We start from the raw sequence: 22,845 nt of genomic DNA, 5'->3' as shown, positions 1-22,845 counted from the left end.
AAGTTCAGATGTTGTGGCCAAACCAAGCTTTATCTACCCGGACTATTCTTCAGGCTTTTGTGTAACCTCCTCCTTTCTTTCCTGCTTTCTTATGCACCAGTTCCCTCTTTGGTTTGCAATAACTATAGTTTGACAAGACATCCCAATTTTTTAAAATTATGGCTGTTTCAAACTACAGCTTGGTTTTGAGAATGGGATATCAATTTGAACTGACTTTCTAATTCTGATAATAACAATAGTTTGCTCAAAGCCCAGGAAATGATTTGGGAGTGCCCAATAGGCTACTGTTTTTCTGGAGCTAAAAAGGTGTAGACTTGGTTAGGAGATTGCTGGGAGTTCCAATAAGATAGCAGTATTTTAGAAACCCCATAGTTTGCCCTATTGGTCATCATGGCAATTTATAGTTATCATGAAACAGGAAATGAGCGAGGGAACCACAGCATGCAAACCCAAGACATGGCCCTGAAGACCACCCACGGTGTGGTTGTGAACCAGGCCACTATTAGCAAACTATTGTGTTCTTCTTATTCATTATGAAAAATAATCAAAATATACTGTATAAAGTCAAGAATCACACAAATAAGCATGAGCTTGCAATAAAACAACTCCCTCCTTATTAAGGCAATTGAAGAGCTTTCTATGGAAACTAATAATATAAGAATTGCAGGTGGTGCTAAATTATCATCTTACTCAGCAGCCAAGATGATACCTCTCTTTCTGTTTGTTCCAGCATTCAGTAATCATATGTATATTACAAAAACAGGATAGTATACATCTGGATAGTAGGTAATACAAAGATCGTTAACATCTTGCTAACTTTCCTAGCTAATAGCTATTGCAAGACTGTTCTCTGTCAAAACCCATTCTTGAACAATCTGTCTTATTTAGCAACACAGCACCATCTTGGGATCAGTTCTGTATGTTATTCCATGTGAAGAATAACTAGACAAGGAAAGAAAAATGTAACCATGCCCTGCTAGGAACATCATCCAAAGAACCAAACCAAAGTCTGAAAAAATAGCTGGCACAAAAGACAGTAACATCAAATGCTTGCGAGCAAAGGAAAGTCTTGAGCTGGTACTAAAAATATTGTAGTGTTGGTGCCAGGTGGGGAGAGCATTTCATAAGCAGGGGCCCTTCCTCTTTGCCTCCCTCTAAACCACCAAATAAACTCACTCCAGAATTTTCATAATGTCATAAACTTTCATAATGTCATAAACTTCAGATGTAGTTGCCACCCCTAAACTAAGAAGCATCCCAAATGTTTCTTCATAAGGAAGCTAGTCCAAGCTCTTGATGGGGAACTTGCATCCCTCCAAATATTGCTGGACTTGAACTCTGTCATGACTAATGACTTGGGGACCCAGCCATGCATAGTGGGGACTGATGAGAAGGTTCAGGCATCTTATTTGAGGGAAGAACACCAGCACCTCATTCAGGGCCCCAGAGAACACAGCTCTACCACCATACCTTGACTCACAGGAAAAGCCCCTGCAGAACATCTGTCTCCCTAGTCTCACAGAAGCCATAGACTGCAATATAAGGTGACGACTCTTCAACCAGACAGCCGGCTCTTTCAGGGAGGTAAAGCCTAGCACACGACAGGTCTGGTCAGCCTACATAAGGTTCTGGTTGGCCCCACAAGGGACATCATCTCCAGTAGCTGTATTAGTAGGGCCCCTTGTAGCTGTCCAAGGTTCTGTATACTCTCTTCTTTACCTCAGCATTGCCAGCTTCCCCTGGGAGCCTCAAGTGCCCACCAAACTGGACCAATGCCCATGATTCCTGACCATTGACCAGGCTGAATGAGGCTGATAGGAGCTGAAGTCCAACAAGTTCTGGGGAGCCTTAATGGATTGAGCCTTTGTAATGTCCATCAAGGAGAAAAGGAAGAAGGTACAAGAGACAGAGCTCAAAGGATTACAATGTTATACTAAGTTAACTGAATGTACAACTTGATGTTTCTAGTTCAGCTGTAATAGTTTTCAACCTTCCACGAACAATGAAAGGAGTTACTCAAATTAAGCTTGCAATCAGTCTGTGCTGATTGGTTAAACTGGAGCTTAAGGCAAATAGTTCCAGAAAGGTAACCAGTTCTAATGTTCTTTTGAGGCCTTAAGCCCTGAGTGAAACCAGGTGCTAAAATCTGAGCAAAACATGATGCCAAACTTAAGTCTCACACTGAAGTCAGAGCTATCTCACTACAGAGCAAGCAAAAATAAACTATGGTGGAGGTCAGCTGGTTGGAGACGAGGCAAGCAGTAAAGCAAAACAAGAGCTGCAAAAGGCAACATATCTCTTGGATAAGTTGAGATGGAACTGACCTGGCTACCTGGGAGGTATTTATAGGAATCATGGGGCATTAAAATTTAGAGAATCAATGTGGTGCAGATGTCACACAAGGCAATCCATGGCCAAATCTATGCTCAGTCATAAAGTTCATGTGGTCTCCTTGAGCCCCTCACTGCCTCTTAGCCTCACTTTGCCTCATAGCAGGTTAGTGATTATAAAATGGAGGAGGTATTTCTTACTGATTGTTGGTGGAGTTTATTACAACCTGGTCCAAAGAAAGAGAAAAATGGCAAAGTTTTGGCTAGAGCAGAGGTGAGAAACCTGTGACCCTCTAGATGCGATTGGATCCCATCTGCCCAGACCATTGCTATGCTGGCTGGGACTCCCTCGGAAGGTGCCGGAATCTCCTTCCTTTTTAAGCAGAGGTTGGGTGGCCATCTGTCATGGATGCTTTAGTTGAGATTCCTGCATTGCAAGGGGTTGGACTAGATCAGCCTTTCTCAACCTATGGGGCCAGAGCTTAGGGATGATGGGAGTTGTAGTCCAACAACATCTGGGGACCCACAGGTTGAGAACCGCTGGACCAGATGATCCTCAGGATCCCTTCCAATTCTATGATTCTATGATTCTGTTGTTCACTGCTAGACCAGACAGGATAGCAGAATCATTACAGGTGGCAGCTACCGCCTCATCACAGCAGAACTGCTATACCTTAAAGCACCTGCAAAATGAAGTGCCCCTTGCTTTAGGTGCTTCAGGTTCTATGCTACCATTGCTGCTTGGTGCTGGATCTGGCCACAGGAACATGAGACTTTTCCCTATACAGTGGTACCTCAGGTTACATACGCTTCAGGTGACATGCGCTTCAGGTTACAGACTCCGCTAACCCAGAAATAGTACCTCGGGTTAAGAACTTTGTTTCAGGATGGGAACAGAAATCGCATGGCGGCGGCGCAGCAGCAGCAGGAAGCCCCATTAGCTAAAGTGGTGCTTCAGGTTAAGAACACTTTCAGGTTAAGAACGGACCTCCGGAATGAATTAAGTATGTAACCAGAGGTACCACTGTACTGATCCTGCTAGTCACCATGAATTAGCAGTGGCTGTAATGAGGATTGCCTGGCTGAATATTTACATAGTTATCATGCTGCTGGCACTCACAATTCAGACTGCTCATCACACACGGTATCTTTGCTTCCATTTTACTGTGCATTTATGAAACCCACCAAAATATTCCTTATATGAGAAAAATCTTTTCATCCTGGTGTTAACCATTAGGTCTCCTCCTCCTCCTCCTCGGTTTTGCCTGATGGTGCAAAGTGCCCTTAACTCAAGCTCGGCTCTCTATTTAGAAATAGCGCTCCTCTGTGAAGTACAAATATCCATCTTTTCCCTCACCACTTCTTTCCAGTTTTCATCCCTTCACCCCAAAGAATCATGACCAGTAGGAAAGGTTCTCCTTTTCAGAAAGGAATTCTCAATGCTCTGCACCCGGGTTGCATCACCTGTGACCCTACAGAAACTGTTGGACTCCAACTTCCATCATCCCTGACCACTGACCACTGGGGCTGATAGGAGCTACCACCACCTGATGGGTTGCGGGTCCCCCATTCTTGCTCGATGCATTCCTGATTAAAATAGACAATATCCATGCAGAAAGAGAGGAAAAACCCAAACTCATAGGATTCCAGAAGATGACAATGTAGGAGTGCATTGCAATTGGCCCGGTTGATCCATTTACAAAACATCCATGGTACAAAATTAGATATTTTGCAAGTGAAGCAAACTAAATTAGTCTGCAAATCAACATCTTAAGGCTATCATATATTGCTGATTGGACTTTACTACACTATTTTATAGAATGGATGTCTAACCAGTGTTTACATTGCTATGTTTTAGATCTATGCTTCAAGCTTTCTTATTCATGTAGGCTTTCCCTGCCATAGTTGCCCGTGCTGTTGAAGATAGTTTACTCTTTTCCGTATTGTATTTTGCATATACCATAATTCCAGGTTTTAAAATGCACATTGCTCATGTATTTTAAAACATTAAGCGGTATAGAAATTCCAACAAACAAATAAATTCAACAAGTAAGTCCTTGTATCAGCAACATTCTTTTTCTCATCTTCTTTCTCCCTCTCTTTTTCTTAAAGAGGAGGAAGATTTCCACAAAATTCAAAAGTTAAATCACAGATTTATAGGCACTGCTACTGTATGGATCCCGCCCCGCAAAGTTAAATTACTTAAACTCAGTCCTCCAATGAACCATTTGCAAATGTGTTTCTGTGAGATTGTATGCCAAGACCAGCAATTCTACCAACATCATTCAGGTTTTTTGGGGGGGGGCACTAGAAAGGCTCATTTCCAAATTGTAATAGACATTTCAGAATATGTTAGCACACTAGAAAGATTTCACATCAAAACTTCGAATGCTGCAATTCAAGGTTTCTATGCTGTCCAATATGACTGACAAGACAGGAAGCACCTCATACGAAATTCTCCCCAGTGGTTTCTCAAACATGTACAATGTTGATTTCTGTTTTACTGTGACAAATGGAAACACCAAGCAAAAATAGCTGTTGGTTCTGATGTTCTGTTCAGCTTGCAGCTTGGTTCTGGGGAAAACAACGGCTCATCCCACACCCCACACAGAGCTTAAAGAATCTCTCTTTTTTGGGGGGGGGGGTGCACAGCAGGTGAATCTAAGTTATCCTTAGAGGAACTGGGCATGAAAGGACTTTCTTTAAGTGAATCCACCTGTCATTTTGGTTCCTTTTTATAATGCAGAAAGTTTTGCCCATTGAAGCTATCACCCCTAATTTTGTAGCCACTCTTAATAATTGTTGGCCTAGATTTCCAGACAATTTTTGTGATTGCTTAGAGTTCCACAACAAAATGTGTGTGTGTGTGTGTTAGATAATATCAATCCATTAGTCTATGATTCTATACGGGCACCAATCTAAGGGCATATATGGTGCTAGATTGAGAATCTGTTAAAACCATGCAAATCTAAGCCTACTCAATGCCCGAAGAGAGATTTCCCGAAAGGCGTGCGAGACAGTCTTTGCATTCTGAGGGAAATGCAATTCTTAAAATTGCTCACCAATATTTATTTTTAATGAAAGGTGTATCCACATAGAAGCAGTTAGGATTTTGATGGTTACATTTCCAATACCTAAACACTGACATCCTGTAGACCTTATTTGCAGTATAGCCTTACATAGGTCACTGAATTCAGTGAGGCACGCTCCCAGGTAACATAAGAAGAGACTGCAGGATCAGGCCAACAGCCCATCTAGTCTAGCACCCTCTTCCCATAGTGGCAAACCAGATGCCAGTGGGAAACCAGGGAATGGGACCCAAACACAAGAACGCTCTCCACTCCTGTGGTTTCCAGCAACTGGGATTCAATGACATTACTGCCTCCAACCATGGAGGCAGAGAATAACCCTCATGGCTGGTAGCCATCAATAGCTGCCACCTCCACAAATTTCCCGAACCCTTTTAAAGCCATCTAAGTTGGTAGCTACCACTGCCTCCTAAAACTATGGGTTTCATAGTTCAACTATGCACCACATGAAGAAGTACTTCATTTTATTTGTGCTGAATCTTCCAATGATCAGCCTCATTGGATGTCCATGTTCTAGTGAAGGGGTGGCCGACTCCCAAGAGACTGCGATCTACTCACAGAGTTAAAAACTGGCAGTGATCTACCCCCTTTTGGGGGGCTCAGGTCAAAGTTGTTTAGCTTTTCTTAGGTGGGGAAGCCCTGTTTTTTTGGTGTTCAGGTCAAAGTTGTTTGTGGGGAGCCAGTGATCTACCAGTGATCTACGACAGATGTCCAGTGATCTACCAGTAGATCATGATCTACCTGTTGGACGTGCCTCTTCTAGTGTTATGAATGGGATAAAAACTCCCCCCCTCATTTTCTCCATGTTATGCATCCTTTTTATAAACTTCTTTCATGACACCTCTTACTCGCCTTTTCTCTAAACCAAATCAAAATGTCACACACACTGCAATCTAGGGGAGTCACTCTATCCCCTTGAAAATTTTGGTTGCCCATTTCTGAATCTTTTCCTACTCTACAATATCCTTTTTGAGGTGACCAGAATTATACATAGTATTCCTAGTGCAGTCACACCATACATTTGTATAATAACATTATATCGGTAGTTTTATTTTCAATTCCTTTTTCTAATTATTCCCAGCGTGGAACTCTTAAGTCATTCACGAACAAGTTAAAAGAACAAGTTCCAATACCCATCCTTGGCGTACTAATTTTTCTACATCTCTTTGTTCAGATAAATGTCAATTCATTCCCACTCCATGCTTCCTGCTTAACCAATTCCTGATCTACAGGAGAACCTCTCCTCTTTTTCCTTAATTACTAAGCTTACTCAGGGGTCCTTGTTGAAAACTTTTTGGAAGTCCAAGTACATTATATTAACTCTAATCAGTTTGTGAGTCAGGTTCAGGGTCAAAGGATTTCAGCCTTACTTTTTCCTGAAGTACCACATCCTCCCTCGAAGACATACCGGTAAGCTTCCTCTTGGGAGTCCAATTTGTTTCTTAAGACGAATCGTGGCATAAATTAACTAGAAGTTTTTGCTTGCAAGCCCAACTGCATTGGTTCACACCCAGTTGGGCCATCAAAATGTAATGACGAGAAGGGTGGAAAGCTTGGGACACAATCTGCACGTAGTGCAAACTTTGGGAAAGTGGTCTGGGATTCTGTGCATCTTTCACTGAACCAGACACCCCTATTAACATCCTTGTGAAATTCCCACAGGAATATATCCGTGATGTGCAATCTTTGCAGAGGTTTAGGAAGCAAGCTGGGTCAGCCTCTTTCGCTGTATTCGGCAGCCCTTCTGTCTTGCTTTTAATAATAACCAACACCTGATACTCTCCAAAATAAAGAATGCGACTCTCCAGAGTGCAAATGATTTTTGTTTGCAGAAAGCAGAACCCCAGAAATCAAATATTTTCATACACACCACACTTTCGTGAATTCTTTTCTTCCTATAAAAATATTTTCTCACAAAAGGAACCCGACAGTGATGGCTCAGAGAGCTACTTTAGGCGTGCCTAAGGAGTTGGACGGGCCTGGTGGGATCAAAATGGTTTTTCATTTGAATGGTGGATGAGAATGCTGTATCTTTTTAAAGTTTCAAAAAGAGATTTGCCATGAGGCAAATGGGGACTACCAGCCCAAAGTCTCCTTGCCTTGTAGATCTAGCGACCACACAGTTCTGTGGATTCAGGCCACTATAAATTCATATATATATATATATATTTGGGTGGATTGTAAACACAGCAAGGAAAATTCCCAAGCCAACCTTTTTCTTTCATCTCACCGGAGATATTCAAAATATATAAAAAGTGCAAACATTGCCCTAATCGGCTTTGTAAACAAAACCCAATCAGGTTACCTTCCATAACCATTTTGCAGGTACCGGTATATATCTTAATAGCTACTGAATTGCATGAGTAACACACAGATTTCTAAAAAAACCCCAAAACCAAACAAACCATAAACTCCTGACCTTGGCTGTGTGGCTGTAATTCTTTAACTGTGAGGGGAAAAAATAGCTTAATATTGAGGCTGTTATGTTCTCACTTTTGGATCTTGACTTTGTTCAAAATTAAGAGACACTGGAAACTTTGCTCTAAGAGCTACCAACTGGAATTTAAGCATGAACACCAGCAAAGGAAGACCAGCCTGACCCAAACAGGGTATAACAAATGCTTATAACTCAACACTTCGTTCTGGCCTCAAATAACTGATTTCTTCTCCTCTACCTTTCTTTCCCTTTACTCCTCTTTCCTTTTGAGTCTTGCCTTTTTAGTTTGTAAGTCTGATGGCTGGCCTCTTTCACTCTCTTTTTATTGAAGTGAGCTGCTTGGGGAGACAACAGTTGTCTGAAACGGTCTGAGAAGCAGGATAAAAATATAGTAAATAAATACGTAAGAGAAACACACCCTTGGGAAATTGCGCTGAGGCAGTAGCCAATTTTCTTTAATTGTTAAGAAGGATTAAGGGCTCATAAAAAGCGGCTTCTAATTAAGGGCTTTTTTTAAAAAAAGAAATCAGTAAAATAACTCAACCATTTTCCTTCTGATTTAACCCCCTTGGAGCTCTACTGATTTAAAACACGGAGCAGGGCAACTGCAGTCAGACCTGCAGACCTAACCACCAACAGTGAAACTTTCACCAACTCCTGAACAACGCAGAGTGTTCGGATAGAAAACTTTCCAAGCCGGCAAGTTCTTCTCAACGGGGAAGAAAGTGGACAACAGCAACTGCTCTGTCCAAGTGATGTTTTTTCAAGATTTGTTGCCTCAGTCAAAATTACTCACCGACAATGACAGCAATGATGGTGAAGAGCACAAAAAAATTCCTCAGTAAGTAACTTTTGACATCATCCTTTGTGATGCTCTGCACTTTCTTCTTTGCCAGGAGCGTACGTTTCCAGACTCCTTGCTGAATGCGCTCCATCCTGTTGCCTGACCTCGTGTCTTCTCCGTTACTTTTAGTCATCTATAGCTCACAACGCCTCTACTTTATAGATTTGCTGCTGTTAAAATCTCTGTGGTGGGGAGGGGAGGGGGATGAAAACTCCCTTTCCTTGATCAGTGACAACAGAAACCCTAAAAGAGAGAGAAAGAGAGATTGAGAAAGCGGAGTTTTCAATAATTGCCTTCAAAACCATGCAGTAGAAACCCAACTTTCAACTCTTTTATGCAAACATTTTTTTAAAAACAAATAAATAATAACAATCAAGGCATTGTAGTCAATATGGAATAATTTACCGGTACATCACAACATAGCAGAATAGAGTCATTTGTATGAAGAGGGGCGCGGACACAATCCAGATATTTTAGGGTGCAACGGTATGTGTGTTTATTCAGATATGAACTGCACTGTGTTCATTGGAGCTCAGCTAAGCAGCATATTAATGCATCCTCAAAGTTCCAGTGCTTAGATTAAAGAACAGGTTTAACACCCCCACTAAAAGCAACAGGACTTAAATTTGGCTGTGTTGCGTCAGGATATCTTATGGTTGCTTAAACAAATTATTTCAGATCAAATTACTTATTTTTGTTATATATCACACTTTAGCCAAATTTAACAGCTTTTGTGCAAATCATTTTTAGTTCTCTGCTGACAGTATATGAGTAATTTACATTATCTTGTACATGACCCCAACCAAAAGCATGCAATCCATTCATCTGCTGTATTTAAGAAGCTTGCTCTTAGACATTTTCCCACCCACAGGCACTACCTTCTCTTGAGGTATGCTGTAGTCTGCATATCAACTCAAAACAGGACAAATTAGAGTTTAAACCCCTATTAGAGGTACACTGCTTGCTTATTACACACTTACACCCACAAATACTAATATTTTGCTGTACTGCAGCTCACACATCAAGCACCCGATTCCAAAGGTGTGCATGATTGTGTGTGTTTTTTAATCTTTGACTTAAATCCAACTTCACCTTCCACGTTTGATCGTAGTATTTAAGACAGCTGTTCGCGTCTCCCACTGCAAAAGTTATGAGGCTGACTCACAAAAGATTAGAAATGATGAGAAGCTGGGCACAGACAACAAGATTTTCCAATTGTATCAACTGCTTAACATCTCTGGTAGCTGGTGGCTCCCAGCTACCGAAAACCATAGAAGTTTTAATAAAGTTTCTCACAAGTACCTGCTGAAACATTCATCCTCTCACCCATGTTGAAATATTAATTTCTGCATTATTTAGAACAAATTAAAGTTTCCCACTTTCAGCTGGTTATGGAAAGATGTCGTTTTGGGGCAGGGGAATCCTATTTGTAAGGTGTATATTTTTTAAGCTGCAACCCTATACCCCCCTTTTTTTGGAAACGAGTCCCACTGAACTTTGGGGAACTTAGCTCTCCGAGGAGACACTTCACAGGTCATTACAGTCGCTCTTCTCCCGCATCCCAAATCAGGACCCCCCAACCTGTCCGTATCAATACCCAGGGTGCAAGGGGTACCCCAAAGGAAGACAGCATCCACCAAGGCAGGAAAGGACCGGGGGGTGCCAAGGGGAGAGGAAGGCATATGCAACTGGAGAAGGGATAGCACAGCGAGACTCTTAACCTCGGGGTCGCGGGTTCGAGCCCCACGTCGCGCAAAAGATCACTGCACTAAAAGGGGTCGGACTACACGATCCCCTCGCAACTCTACAATTCGAGATCGAGAGCGCGCGCTCACCTTTCCAGACTCCGGAGTCCTCTCCGAGCGAAGCAAGAGGCGAGATTCCCTCCGGATCGAGCGGAGTCCACGCGGGGAGGGTCGGAAGCTGTCCGGGGAAGCGGGAGCGAGAAGGTGGGCCGGGGGCGCAGGCTGGGACTCTGCCGGAGGCAACTTAGAAGCGCAGCAAGTTAAGGAAAGGGGAGGAGCCGCGCCGGGCAAATGTGTGTGCGCGCAGGCGGCGGCGGCGCCGAGGGGCGCTGGGAGGCGAGCCTGGCGAATACTGATGAGCCTCCGCGCTCCGCAATCGGGGTGGCTTTCCTTTGTGCGCCCCCCGCCCCACTTTTAGGCCACTTTCACGCTTTGTCAGTTCAGCTTCCTTGGAAATGCAAACTCGGGACCCGGGAGAGAATGGCGAGCGCGCAAGCCTCTCCTCTTTCCTTCGTCGCCTTGCCAAACGAGATTTCTGGGTCTCCAGATAGCGTTATGCAGCATTATATACATGCATCTATCCTTTTAGGATAATAAAAATAAAAATAAAATAATAATAATAATAATAATAATAATAATAAATGTATTCTTATTATTAATGGTGGTGCAAGTGTGCGCTCTCTTTTCAAGCCTTCCTGTAGGAGGTCAGGAAACGTGCTCGTATTTTTATTTGTGTGTGCGTGTGAAATCAATGCTCTGTAAAACCAGAGGGCGAGTAACCTGTCTGCGATTTCTCAGGAGTGAGCAGGACCAGGACAAGGGAAAAGTCAACAAAAGCACAGACGGCTCTTCTTCCTTTCGGTCTCCCTGCCCTCTCCCGTGACTCGTCGTTACGCTGCATTCAAGACAGGGCTTGTTCTGTCAACGTTTTCTTTTAAGAGCCTCCCGAAGTAAATTCAAGCCCAGCCGAAACTTTCAGCGCTTGAGAAGGCGTGAAAGGTAACGAGGGAAAGGACAGCTGCTTCGAAGTTTCTCTTTTGCTTTACTGTAATTTACTGCGCACCCAGGATGCAGGCTTCCAAAGAATGAGCGCATTTTAAGATGCCGAGTGAGACGTTGCACAAAGTTTAAGCGGAATGCTGGTGGCTCCTTCAGGCCACTCATAAGGCATTTCCATATTTATTTTTACTCTGAGTCATGGATAAAAAATGCATACCTCTATAACTGCAAACTTCTTCCCTGAGGTCACGTCCATACCATACATTTAAAGCACTCTTATATCACTTAAGAAGTCATTGCTTCCCCCAAAGAATCTTGGGAACTGTGGTTTGTTAAGAGTGCTGACCTCAGAGCGCTATATTTCCCAACATCCATCACAAACTACAGTTCCCGGGCTTCTCCAGGACTGCTAAAGTGATAGAAGAGTGCTTTATGTAAGAACATGACTAGTTCTGATGGATCTGGTCAATAGCTCATCTGGATAAGTTTCCTGTTCTCACAGTGGCCAACCAGATATTTGTGGGAATCCAATAGGCACCAGCACTTGCCCTTTCTGCAGTTTCTGGCAACTGGTATTCAGAAACATACTGTCCCCAATCATGGAAGCAGAGTATAGCCATTGTGGCTAGGAGCCATGGAGAGATAGCCTTACCTGCCCTGAATTTCATTTATTAAATTTGCATGCCACCCTTTCACTCGTAGTTCTCAGTGTGGTTCACAAAATAAAGATCTATAACAATCATAGTGCTTGTTTCTGGAGTATCACAGTTTTAGCCAAAGGCTAACTAGCAAATAGGGACGCGGGTGGCACTGTGGGTTAAACCACAGAGCCTAGGACTTGCCGATCAGAAGGTTGGCAGTTTGAATCCCCGTGACGGGGTGAGCTCCCATTGCTCGGTCCCTGCTCCTGCCAACCTAGCAGTTCGAAAGCATGTCAAAGTGCAAGTAGATAAATAGGTACCGCTCCGTCAGGAAGGTAAACGGCGTTTCCGTGCGCTGCTCTGGTTCGCCAGAAGCGGCTTAGTCATGCTGGCCACATGACCCGGAAGCTGTATGCCGGCTCCCTCGGCCAATAAAGTGAGATGAGCACCGCAACCCCAGAGTCGGCCCAAGACTGTACCTAATGGTCAGGGGTCCCTTTACCTTTACCTAACTAGCAAATAGCAGTAGAATGAATCCTAAAATAGCAGTAGACATATAACCAGAGTTTTGTTGTTCGCAATAATGGAAGAATGTATATTGCAGCTCAGGAAAGGTAGCACAAAAGTCAAGAGGATGGCAACATAGTTAATGGGCAGAGTCAAGGAAGGTAAAAGAGGGAAGAAGGTTTCTCTCAGTAAATGGAAATCTTTAAATCTGTTTAAGCTATGTTGGGGGCCATTACTACCCCTTGTGAGAGCAAATGTCATAGTTTTACTATTTTATTTATTTATTTATTTCATAACGTTTATATACCACTTGACAGTAAAACAAAAGCAAAACCCCCCAAAGCAGTATGCACTGCGTTAAGAATGAATTTATTTTGTCTGCCCTGAATCTTCCATACTTCAGCTTTACTGCATGTCCCTGAGTCTTATAGGAGAACATTATGCATGAAGTAAAGAAAGTGGATACGGAGAAGTAATTGTGTACGCCTCTATCATGTCTAAACTCAAAAAGCCTGAAATGTTGTAAGCTTTCCTTATAGGGAAGGTGATAATTTTGATTGCCCTTTTCCAAACCTTTTCCAATTTGCCCAGTGGCCAAAAGACACTGACAAAACAACCCTAGATATGCCTACTTAGAAGTTCAGTAAGGTTCACTCCCAGGTAAGGGCACAGGATTGCAACCTGAGTGTCTGTCCAGAAAATAATCAAACTCAATCAGAACTGGGGTAGGTGTGGGGCCAGCTCTATCGTTAGGCAGAGTGAGGTAGCTCAGGCATCAGCAAAGTGTATGCACCATGCAGATAGCTCTGCATGGCAAAGGCAAGCCTCATATGTGCTGCTATGTTAGTGTTGAAGTCAGATTAAATGGCTAGCCCAGTTGGCCTCTGTATATAGAATTTTGTGTATATAGAATGTCTCAGGCTCAGGCAGCAAAATGTATTGGGCTGGCCATGGGTGGGAAAGGAATGGAGTTTCTGGCGAACCAAATCAAAACATCAAACACAGTAAAACATCAACATCAAACATTAAAAATCTCCCTATACACCATCCCTGACAGCATCACTGACAGTATTGGCTGATAAGATCAATTTTTAAAAATCTGGCATTGGCATTATTTACTGATTTCTTTAACAATGTTTGTTGACAAAGTCATTTGCAAAGGTGCTGGTGCGTTACAGATAAGATGGTAAACTATGGAGGATTTAGGAAGCAATCAGAATGGACTGCAAAATCAGAAAGTGCCACATGAATTTACCAATAGATGGAATGATTTTAGACTAGGAAGCTAGCAAACAGTACTTTTCGCTAGCAGTCATAATTGAAATTGGAAGTGTGCAACCCATTGAAAGTCTGTGGGAACAGGGATGATGAACCAGTAACACTCTAGATGTCGCTGGACTCCAACTCCCTTCATCCCCAGCCAGCATGGGTAATGCTTAGGAATGATGGGAGTTGTAGTCCAACACCATCTGCAGGGCCCGTCCCTGTGCTTTAGAGGCACCATTTGAACACACACACACAAACCCCAATAACCTCTAATTGTTTACCATGCCCAGATGATGTGGCCAACTGATCTCAAGTTTGGTGTGGAATATCTGCATGGTGACTGTGACACAAGGTGGACAAATTTGAGACAAATCTGTTGAGAATTCCACTTTATGCATGTAATGGTGTGAACTAGTTAGAGTGGTGGAGGGGGACTCAGATTCTTCATGAATGCAATTTGTTTTTTTGAGCAGTGACAATGTTATGTATGTAAAGGACACAAGTCATTTAAACTACTCAGCCAAAAAGGGGAAAAGTTCATTGTATGCAGCGCCTGATGTTAGCATGAATTTGCAAAAATACACATTTATGGTTACAGAATCAGTAATCACAGCAATCAAGACATATACAAATCATTTGCAGCAATAATTCTAATTTAAGAGTGCTCGTAGCTCAAAGTTGCTGTTGTAGTAATGACTGTTATAGCTACTCTTTAGCATTTGGACATTTCTTTGGCAGGAGGGGAGATATTGTCTATTGTGGTGAAAGAAGCGAGCTCTGAGAAAATATGCAGATTTGGTAGCAAGGGAAAATGCAGCTTCAGGTTTTGAAAACAGGATGCCAGAAAGTCTTACATGCTGTGTATGCAAACTGCATGCATACACATAGCCTAGTCACAATGGCTGAGGTCATTACAAGCCACTCCATTATGTGGTTTTCTATAAAATACCACATTGCTTTAGATTATCCTTGGCAAGTATGCATCCAGAATATGTGGTAGGCAGACTTTTAGAAAATATTCTTGTATGATAAGGGAGGAAAATAATTCTTTCATGGACCTGGTAGACTAGTCTGTAGGACAGCAAGATCTTGGATGACATCATCATCATAATCATTTACTTATTTACTTACGTACTTACTTACTTACATACTTGTACCTCACTCATCTGACTCAGTTGCCCCAGCCACTCTGGGTGGCTTCCAACACAATATAAGCACAAGAAAACATCAGACATTAAAAGCTTCCTGAAACATGACAGCCTTCGGATATCTATGGAAGGTCGTATAATTGTTTATCTCTTTGACATCTGACGGGAGGGCGTTCCGCAGGGCAGGTGCCGCTACCAAGAACGCCCTCTGCCTGGTTCCCTGTAACTTCACTTCTCACAATTGAGGGAACAGCCAGGAAGCCTTCAGAACTGGTGTCTGGGCTGAGTGATGGGGGTGGAGATGCTCCTTCAGGTATATCGGCCATTTAGGGCTTGAAAGGTCAGCACCAACACTTTGAATTATGCTCAGAAACATACTGGGAGCCAGTGTAGGTCTTTTAGGACCAGTTTTATATGGTCCCAGCCCCTGCTCCCAGTCACCAGTCTGGCAGCTGCATTCTGGATTAATTGTAGTTTCCGAGTCACCTTCAAAGGTAGCCCCATGTAGCACATTGCATTTGTCCAAGTGGGAGATAACCAGAACATGTACCACTCTGGTGAGACAGGCAGATAGGGTCTCAGCTGGCGTACCAGATGGAGCTGGTAGGCAGCTGCCCTGGAAACAGAACTGACCTGCACTTGGTTCCCCATCTGTGGAAGCCTCTTCCCAGGGAAACTGGCTAAAAATACACTATTGGAGATGCTTCAGTGAAATGCATGCCTTCTTCCAGCATAGCAATGGTGAAATTAAGTACGTAAACTCTGAGGAAGAAGCAGAACATGCCCACATTTTATACTGGAAATGGGGGAAAAGTTCTTAGTCGTGCTAAAAGGAAGTGGTGCCAAATCTTCTTGACATGGCGACATCCCGTTCTTAGGAGCGAAATGCAAAATAGCCCTTAGTCTGCTTAATGTACTAAAATTGAAAAGAGCCTATGAGAGAGACAGGCACCTTAGAAAACAGAATTTAAAAGGCAAAGCAATGCAGGGGAAACAAGAGACAAGCTCATTAAAAGTGTTCTATGAAAGCTTGGCTCCAGAAAACCCCCGTCTCCATCCAGTCCTGTCTGCCACCCAGTGTTAGCTGAAAACTTGTGATGTGTTGGCAAGTGATCTTTGAGTGAATCCCATTGAGCAGTATTCCGGACTCACTCCATTCCATACGCTGGGAAATTCCCCCTCCCCGCCCATTGAAAGCAGCCATTCGTATGACTCAGGTTTCTCTTTCCTTTCTTTAGAACCAGAATTCAACATCATTAACAAGGAGATAGGCCTACATATGGAGGAAGAAGCAGTTGCCAGGGGGGGAGACAAGCATTTCCTCTGTGTCAGGCTGGTTCTTGAATGAGTCAGCAAGCAGAGGATGAACTAGGGTTCCACATCTCCAGCAAGTTCTCATCAGTGGGAAATGTCCAGCTTTCATGCACCGTCTCGATTCCTTTGTTCCATGCGACCCCCATGCCTGGGATTGCGTGGGTGGCAACAGCCAGAGCCAAGCATCAGTTAGATGTGTGGAGGAACCCTTTTGTGGGTTTGCTTCTTGACTTCAGGAGGTTCTCCATGAGAAAATTTCCCAACCATTGTTTTGCTGAGGAAGCTCTGCTGTACCGCAAGTGAGTCTGAAATGAGTGCATTGAGATGCAAATGAACTTTGCTTTGAATTTCTTTTTTTAAAACTTTGGACACCCACAGAAATGATGTGCGATGGCTTGGGACTCGGGCTTGGATTTGGAACTGGAGGAGTCTTAGTCCGCACTGGATCCTCTGCCTCAGGCGGCATCTGAACCGAGTCTGGGGCCTGATTCTGAAGAGCCCCAGTCTGCACAGGTTCCCTTGCAACAAACACCAGCTGGGCCGAGTCAGGGGCCTGAGCCTGCCCTGGCTCCAGATGCGGGGATTACCTCGTTACCCTCTGCTGGGCAATCACGTACAGCTGCTCCACTACCAGTTGGGTCAGGAGAGGCTGAGGCGGCTTCTGGGTGTAGTAACCCACCGACATCTCCAGTACATTGGCTTTACCTGCAGAAATTCCTGTCCTCAGCCCCTAGCATCTTTATGGAGAGCTGGGAGTATTCCCTGCCTGAAACCCTTAAGAACCACTGCCAGTCAGTGGAAACACTACTGAACCAAATAGACTAAGGCGGTGCCCTGTCCTCCTTTCCTAAAAGGTCTTTGAGTTCCCTTTTCTGAAATGTCTTTTACATTTCTGAAACGTTTTCTAAGCCCTCCAAGTCATTTTAGAACTCTTCCATTCAGTCGAGTGCTCGAGATAAGCACCCCGGAGGCCGCAGGGGCATTCACTGCCCACAGTGGGATATTGCTCCATTAAAACAACTCTCCCACAGCCCTGCAGTTCTCAGAACTCGTCGCTCCATTCGGGCACCTTTAACACCTTTAAAGCGTTTTCTTTCTTTTCCTTTTCCTCCGAAATGCCCATGAACTACTTCCTGCCGAGAGCCCCATGCTCAGGATGCACAGCAGTGTTCAAAAACAGCACGGGAAATTCCACTATGATTTTTTTTTTAAAAAGCAGAATAACTCGCTTCTCGTTCGGCAGCAGAGCAGCTGTGTAAATAGAAAAAGTGTTTGCAGGGCACTACGTAGTTATTCGGGGGGCTTTCTTTTGAAGGCACGCTGGGGGTCTTGCATGTGAAATCATCCAGACAGGTTCAATAATAAACACATGTTTATTATTGGCGTGTGTGTGTGTGTGTGTGCATAAACTGAGAATAAATTTAATTTTATTAGACTAGAGCAGATGTCACAATTATTTCACAGAACTATACCTGTGTTTTAGTAGCAGGAAGGCAGACCAGTGCTACATGTAGCTCAGTATTGTCTGCATTGACAGCAGCTCTCAATGGTTTCTGGCAGGAAATATTCCCAGCCCTACCTTGTGGATCTACTTGGGACCTTTTTGCATGGAAAGGAAATGCACTGCAGCCCTCCCATGCAGTCTCTCATATTCTTGCAATTACACTTGTAATCAAAGGGAGGAGAGAAGAGACGCCATGGTGCATCTGCAGCAGCACAGACAGCAGCAAGAAAAGAAAACACGCCTTTCCCGCGTCAGTCTCTACAACCACAGCAGGCGCTGCAACCTTGTCTCAGGATTTACAATCTCCCTCTCACACCAAGAAACAGCAAGCCAGCAGTTTTATAATGTTCAGATTTGAAATATACTCAGAGTCGAGAGTGTATTTCATGCTCTTTATTCAGCTCATAGTGGTGAGGAGGAACGAATGTCCCCTCAAAGTATCTGCTTTATATACATTATTTACACAATGGGCTGCATGTGATTGGCTAATTCTGGAATTCTCCTGTAGGCCAATCAGGTTGTGGATTCACTCCCCATCTGGAGCTGGATTGGGTGGCTCCTGCAGACCAATCATACTGCTGCATTGTTCTAGGACCAATCAGACTGCTGCATTTTGGATCCTATTGTTCTAGGACCAACCAGACTGCTGCATTTTGGATCCTATTTAACTCAGTACATAACAAGATTTATCAGTATTTACACAGTAGCTCAGTCCGAGCACACAACTCAATCTTCATCACTCGATGGGTCAGTTGAGCCCACTGGAGGGTGGGCTCTTTTCCAACAGGATATACGCCACCGGATGCTCCTCCTTCTGTGGCCTTGACGCCAAGCCTGGACTCTGCCCATCCTCCTAGGGGATTGTCCAGTTTGCCCCTTCACCCCTGAGAGCATGTCTGAGAGCTGCGGCCCCTCTGCCTGCTTTACGCTGTCCTGAAAATTTATGACCTGCATTCCACGACGGCAGGGGCTCGCTTCACACTCTATGCATGTGAAGAAAGCAAGCCTCCGTCTCTTTCTGCCTGCCACCCTCCTTGGTCCTCGGAGCCCTCACTGTCACTCTGGGAAAGAACGTTCCTGACACCTTGCAACAGTTTGACCTCAGCACCAAAGATGCACTCCTCCATTGTCTCCCAAGATAGACGGATGCCAACAATAACATAAAAATAGTCATTGTGAACCACTTTGAGCATGACTTACACTGGGAAGGTAAAGGTAAAGGGTAAAGGGACCCCTGACCATTAAGACCATTCGTGAACGACTCTGGGGTTGCGGCGCTCATTTCGCTTTACTGTCCAAGGGATCTGGCGTTTGTCCACAGACAGCTTCTGGGTCATGTGGCCAGCATGACTAAGCCGCTTCTGGCAAACCAGAGCAGCGAACGGAAATGCTGTTTACCTTCCCGCTGGAGTGGTACCTATTTATCTACTTGCACATGACATGCTTTCGAACTGCTAGGTTGGCAGGATACACTGGGAAAGCCACATGTAAATAGTGATGATCCTAACTCAAGACATTGCAGGGAATTTACAGGTTGGCTGCACTCAGCGACCTGGTGGGCCAGGAGAGACTTCTGCAGTGGGCACTGTCAGGAACCTTAGAATGGGTGAGTCATCTGGGGCAGCCTGGCAATACGATGCTCATACATCTCATAGCGGCATTGTCCTTTCCTCAGTTCCAGTGGAGACCACCAGAGGCAGACTTCCATAGCAGATTGGAAATTTAGGAACATGGTAGCTGGTGTGGATTGATCACACTCAACTATTTAAATATACAGTCAGCACAAAAAGGGGGAAACCAGTAGATTGGAAGGTCAGGAAGAAGACAGGCTGGTCAAAGGCACTGTTGTCATGGGGCAGTGGAACGGGGAGGGGGGCAGATGCCAATAACTTTTCTTGCCATGGTTTGCCCTGTACAAAGTTCATCTAGCATTGATAATTGATTCCATGGACTAATGCTTGCTGGTGCAGGATAATCTCCCACTCAGTTCTTTGAGAGATGGGATAATTGCATGTTTAGAAGAGCATCCAAACCCTTGCATTGTGGGATGATCACCCTTCACTAATTTTTACAGAGATGCAATTATGCTGGGCCACCCCATTGAAGCCAATCTTTCCTAGCCCTCGTACAACTGTCCTCTCTCGTCTTCTTTGTCTGTAGGCACGGTAGTGAGTCAAATATCCCTGAAATGAATGTGCAATGACTTTGGATAGTCAATTATGTTTGTTGCCCTGTTCTTGTCTCCTAGCAAAATCACTACTTTGACGTGGAATGTGTCTTCTTTCCAGCATTGGGATGGTTTTGGCGAAACAGACAGATAAGCTAATATAATGAGAAGGAATTTATAGACTCCTACAAGTTGTGTAAAATCTACAGCCAGTCCCATTCAGATTTAATAATTTTTGGTTTTAAAAGAAGTAACTTGGTGATTTTGAGCTGGTGAAATATATTGTCCTAGTATGTGAGCTGTGATCCAGCAAGTCCCCAGTTCAGATTCTGCTTTTTAGCCATTAATCTGCAAGGTGACCATTGCAACAGTGGTCCATTAGAATGAATTGGGAACTGCTCTACCAAACTCAGTCTGCTCTTAATACCACCCCTACCTCCTTACTTATGGGGAGGGAAGGAGGAGAAATTCATTTCAGTACACATTTAAACCTCTCAAATTCACACTTTCCAAAACAATATGCTAACTGAAACACAGCTATATTTCCAAATTCACACTTACCCAAATTTTTCAGTGCAGGTGTCCAAACAAAGAATATTTACAAAAATGCACATGTTAGGGGGGAAAGTGCATTAAAATGAATATATTAATGAAAATAACATAAAAAATTTGCTTTATATTAGGGGAAATTGCTTGCAAAAATGTGTACATTAGTCAAAAGTGTGTATTAAAATGTTTGACAGTGTGTATTAAAATGTTTGGCAGGAGAATCCACACTAAAAAGCTGATGAATTTTCATCAGGTTTTTTTTAAAAAATGAAATAGTCATAAATTGCTGCAAAATGTGCAGAACTGAATTTAAGACTGGAAAATATAAGAAATGGAGAGAACAGAAATTGACAGATTCTCCCTCCCTTATTTGTGATTCTAGTCAACACTGACCTTCTGCTGACAAGACATTAATTTGGCATAGCCTGCTGCTGTCATTTGGCCAATGCAAACTGCACCTACCTGATAGGGATCTAGGAATCCCAAGTTTAGGAATTTGGAGTCAGGGTCACTGGTTCTGAGCAAACCGTTGCAAGGCTGCTGCCCAGTGTAAACAAGTGTTGTTATATGCTTTATGACTGCCATTACGCAGTTGATGACCCACAAAGAAAAACTCGGTAGAACCTGAAAAACTGGCTTTGTGATATCCTATGTTCTCCATTTGCCAGGAAGAGTAGCCAGAGAAAGGAAATGCCCTTGTTGTCATTGTGATAGGAATTTTATAGTCTTAGATATATGGTAATGTTCATAAGTGTACCAACCAAGCACATACATAGATCAGCACAGGAAGACCAACCTGGAACCATTTTGATTCCTAAACTGAGTAAATGTTTTCTCTGCAAGGTCAAAGTGGAAAAGCCTCCCCATTGTCTTTTCCTTCACAAATCCTGTCTTAGGGTATGTCTGTGTTTGAATAGGGTGTGACCCTGTGACCTGGCCCAGGAACTAAGTATTTATCACTACAAAAGAATGGCCAGGCTCCCCAGGCAATCCAGTCAAGTAACCTGCCAGACAGGAGATAAACAACAACAGGAGAAAAACAATATTCATAGAATCATAGAATCATAGAATCATAGAGTTGGAATAGACCACAAGGGCCATCGAGTCCAACCCCCTGCCAAGCAGGAAACACCATCAGAGCACTCCTGACATATGGTTGTCAAGCCTCTGCTTAAAGACCTCCAAAGAAGGAGACTCCACCACACTCCTTGGCAGCAAATTCCACTGTCGAACAGCTCTTACTGTCAGGAAGTTCTTCCTAATGTTTAGGTGGAATCTTCTTTCTTGTAGTTTGGATCCATTGCTCCGTGTCCGTTTCTCTGGAGCAGCAGAAAACAACCTTTCTCCCTCCTCTATGTGACATCCTTTTATATATTTGAACATGGCTATCATATAATAATAATAATAATAATAATAATAATAATAATAATTTATTATTTATACCCCGCCCATCTGGCTGGGCTTCCCCGGCCACTCTGGGCGGCTTCCAAAAGAATATTAAAATACTATAATACATCAAACATTAAAAGCTTCCCGAAACAGGGCTGCCTTCAGATGTCTTCTAAAAGCCTGGTAGTTGTTGTTCTCTTTGACATCTGGTGGGAGGGTATTCCACAGGGAAGGCGCCACTACCGAGAAGGCCCTCTGCCTGGTTCCCTGTAACTTGGCTTCTCGCAGTGAGGGAACCGCCAGAAGGCCCTCAGTGCTGGACCTCAGTGTCCGGGTAGAACGATGGGGGTGGAGACGCTCCTTCAGATATACTGGACCAAGGCTGTTTAGGGCTTTAAAGGTCAGCACCAACACTTTGAATTGTGCTCGGAAACGTACTGGGAGCCAATGTAGGTCTTTCAAGACCGGTGTTATGTGGTCTCTGCGGCCGCTCCCAGTCACCAGTCTAGCCGCCACGTTCTGGATTAGTTGTAGTTTCCGGGTCACCTTCAAAGGTAGCCCCATGTAGAGCGCATTGCAGTAATCCAAGCGGGATCCAAATGGTCCGCTTCTTCCAGGCGTGCCTGGAGTTGTTCAGCAACCACTCGCTCAATCACCTTGCCCAAGAATGGAAGATTTGAGACTGGGCGATAGTTGGCTATCGTGGCCGCATCTAAAGATGGTTTTTTAAGAAGCGGTTTAATAACCGCCTCTTTCAGCGGGTCTGGGAAGGCTCCCTCACGGAGGGAAGCATTCACCACCCCACGAAGCCCATCGCCCAGTCCTTCCCGGCTAGCTTTTATAAGCCAGGATGGGCAAGGATCAAGGAGGCAAGTGGTTGGTTTCACTCGTCCAAGCAGCCTGTCCACATCCTCGG

The 22,845-nt window shown here is 43.8% G+C and overlaps 1 protein-coding gene and 1 long non-coding RNA gene across 2 annotated transcripts in view; one reads left to right on the top strand and one right to left on the bottom strand.

Annotated features, from left to right (window-relative positions):
- SLC1A3 (solute carrier family 1 member 3) overlaps positions 1–10,758 on the bottom strand; it is a 36,284-nt gene extending 25,526 nt beyond the window's left edge. Inside the window, exons 1-2 of the mRNA XM_080973808.1 lie at positions 10,536–10,758; positions 8,653–8,943 (exon numbers count right to left, since the gene is read on the bottom strand). Coding sequence (XP_080829934.1) covers positions 8,653–8,833 — 181 coding nt within the window. The 5' untranslated portion in view covers positions 8,834–8,943; positions 10,536–10,758. The remainder of the gene's footprint in view (positions 1–8,652; positions 8,944–10,535) is intronic.
- A 4,118-nt stretch (positions 10,759–14,876) lies between these two features.
- LOC308458525 lies at positions 14,877–16,655 on the top strand. The gene is made up of 2 exons (XR_013977519.1): positions 14,877–15,137; positions 16,245–16,655. It is a non-coding gene; the product is annotated as an uncharacterized lncRNA (long non-coding RNA).
- Positions 16,656–22,845: the final 6,190 nt, after the last annotated feature.

This window comes from Podarcis pityusensis (assembly GCF_964106645.2).
Source record: "Podarcis pityusensis genome assembly, chromosome: 11".
Classification (NCBI taxonomy): domain Eukaryota; kingdom Metazoa; phylum Chordata; class Lepidosauria; order Squamata; family Lacertidae; genus Podarcis; species Podarcis pityusensis.
This window is presented reverse-complemented; position numbering and strand designations above follow the sequence as displayed.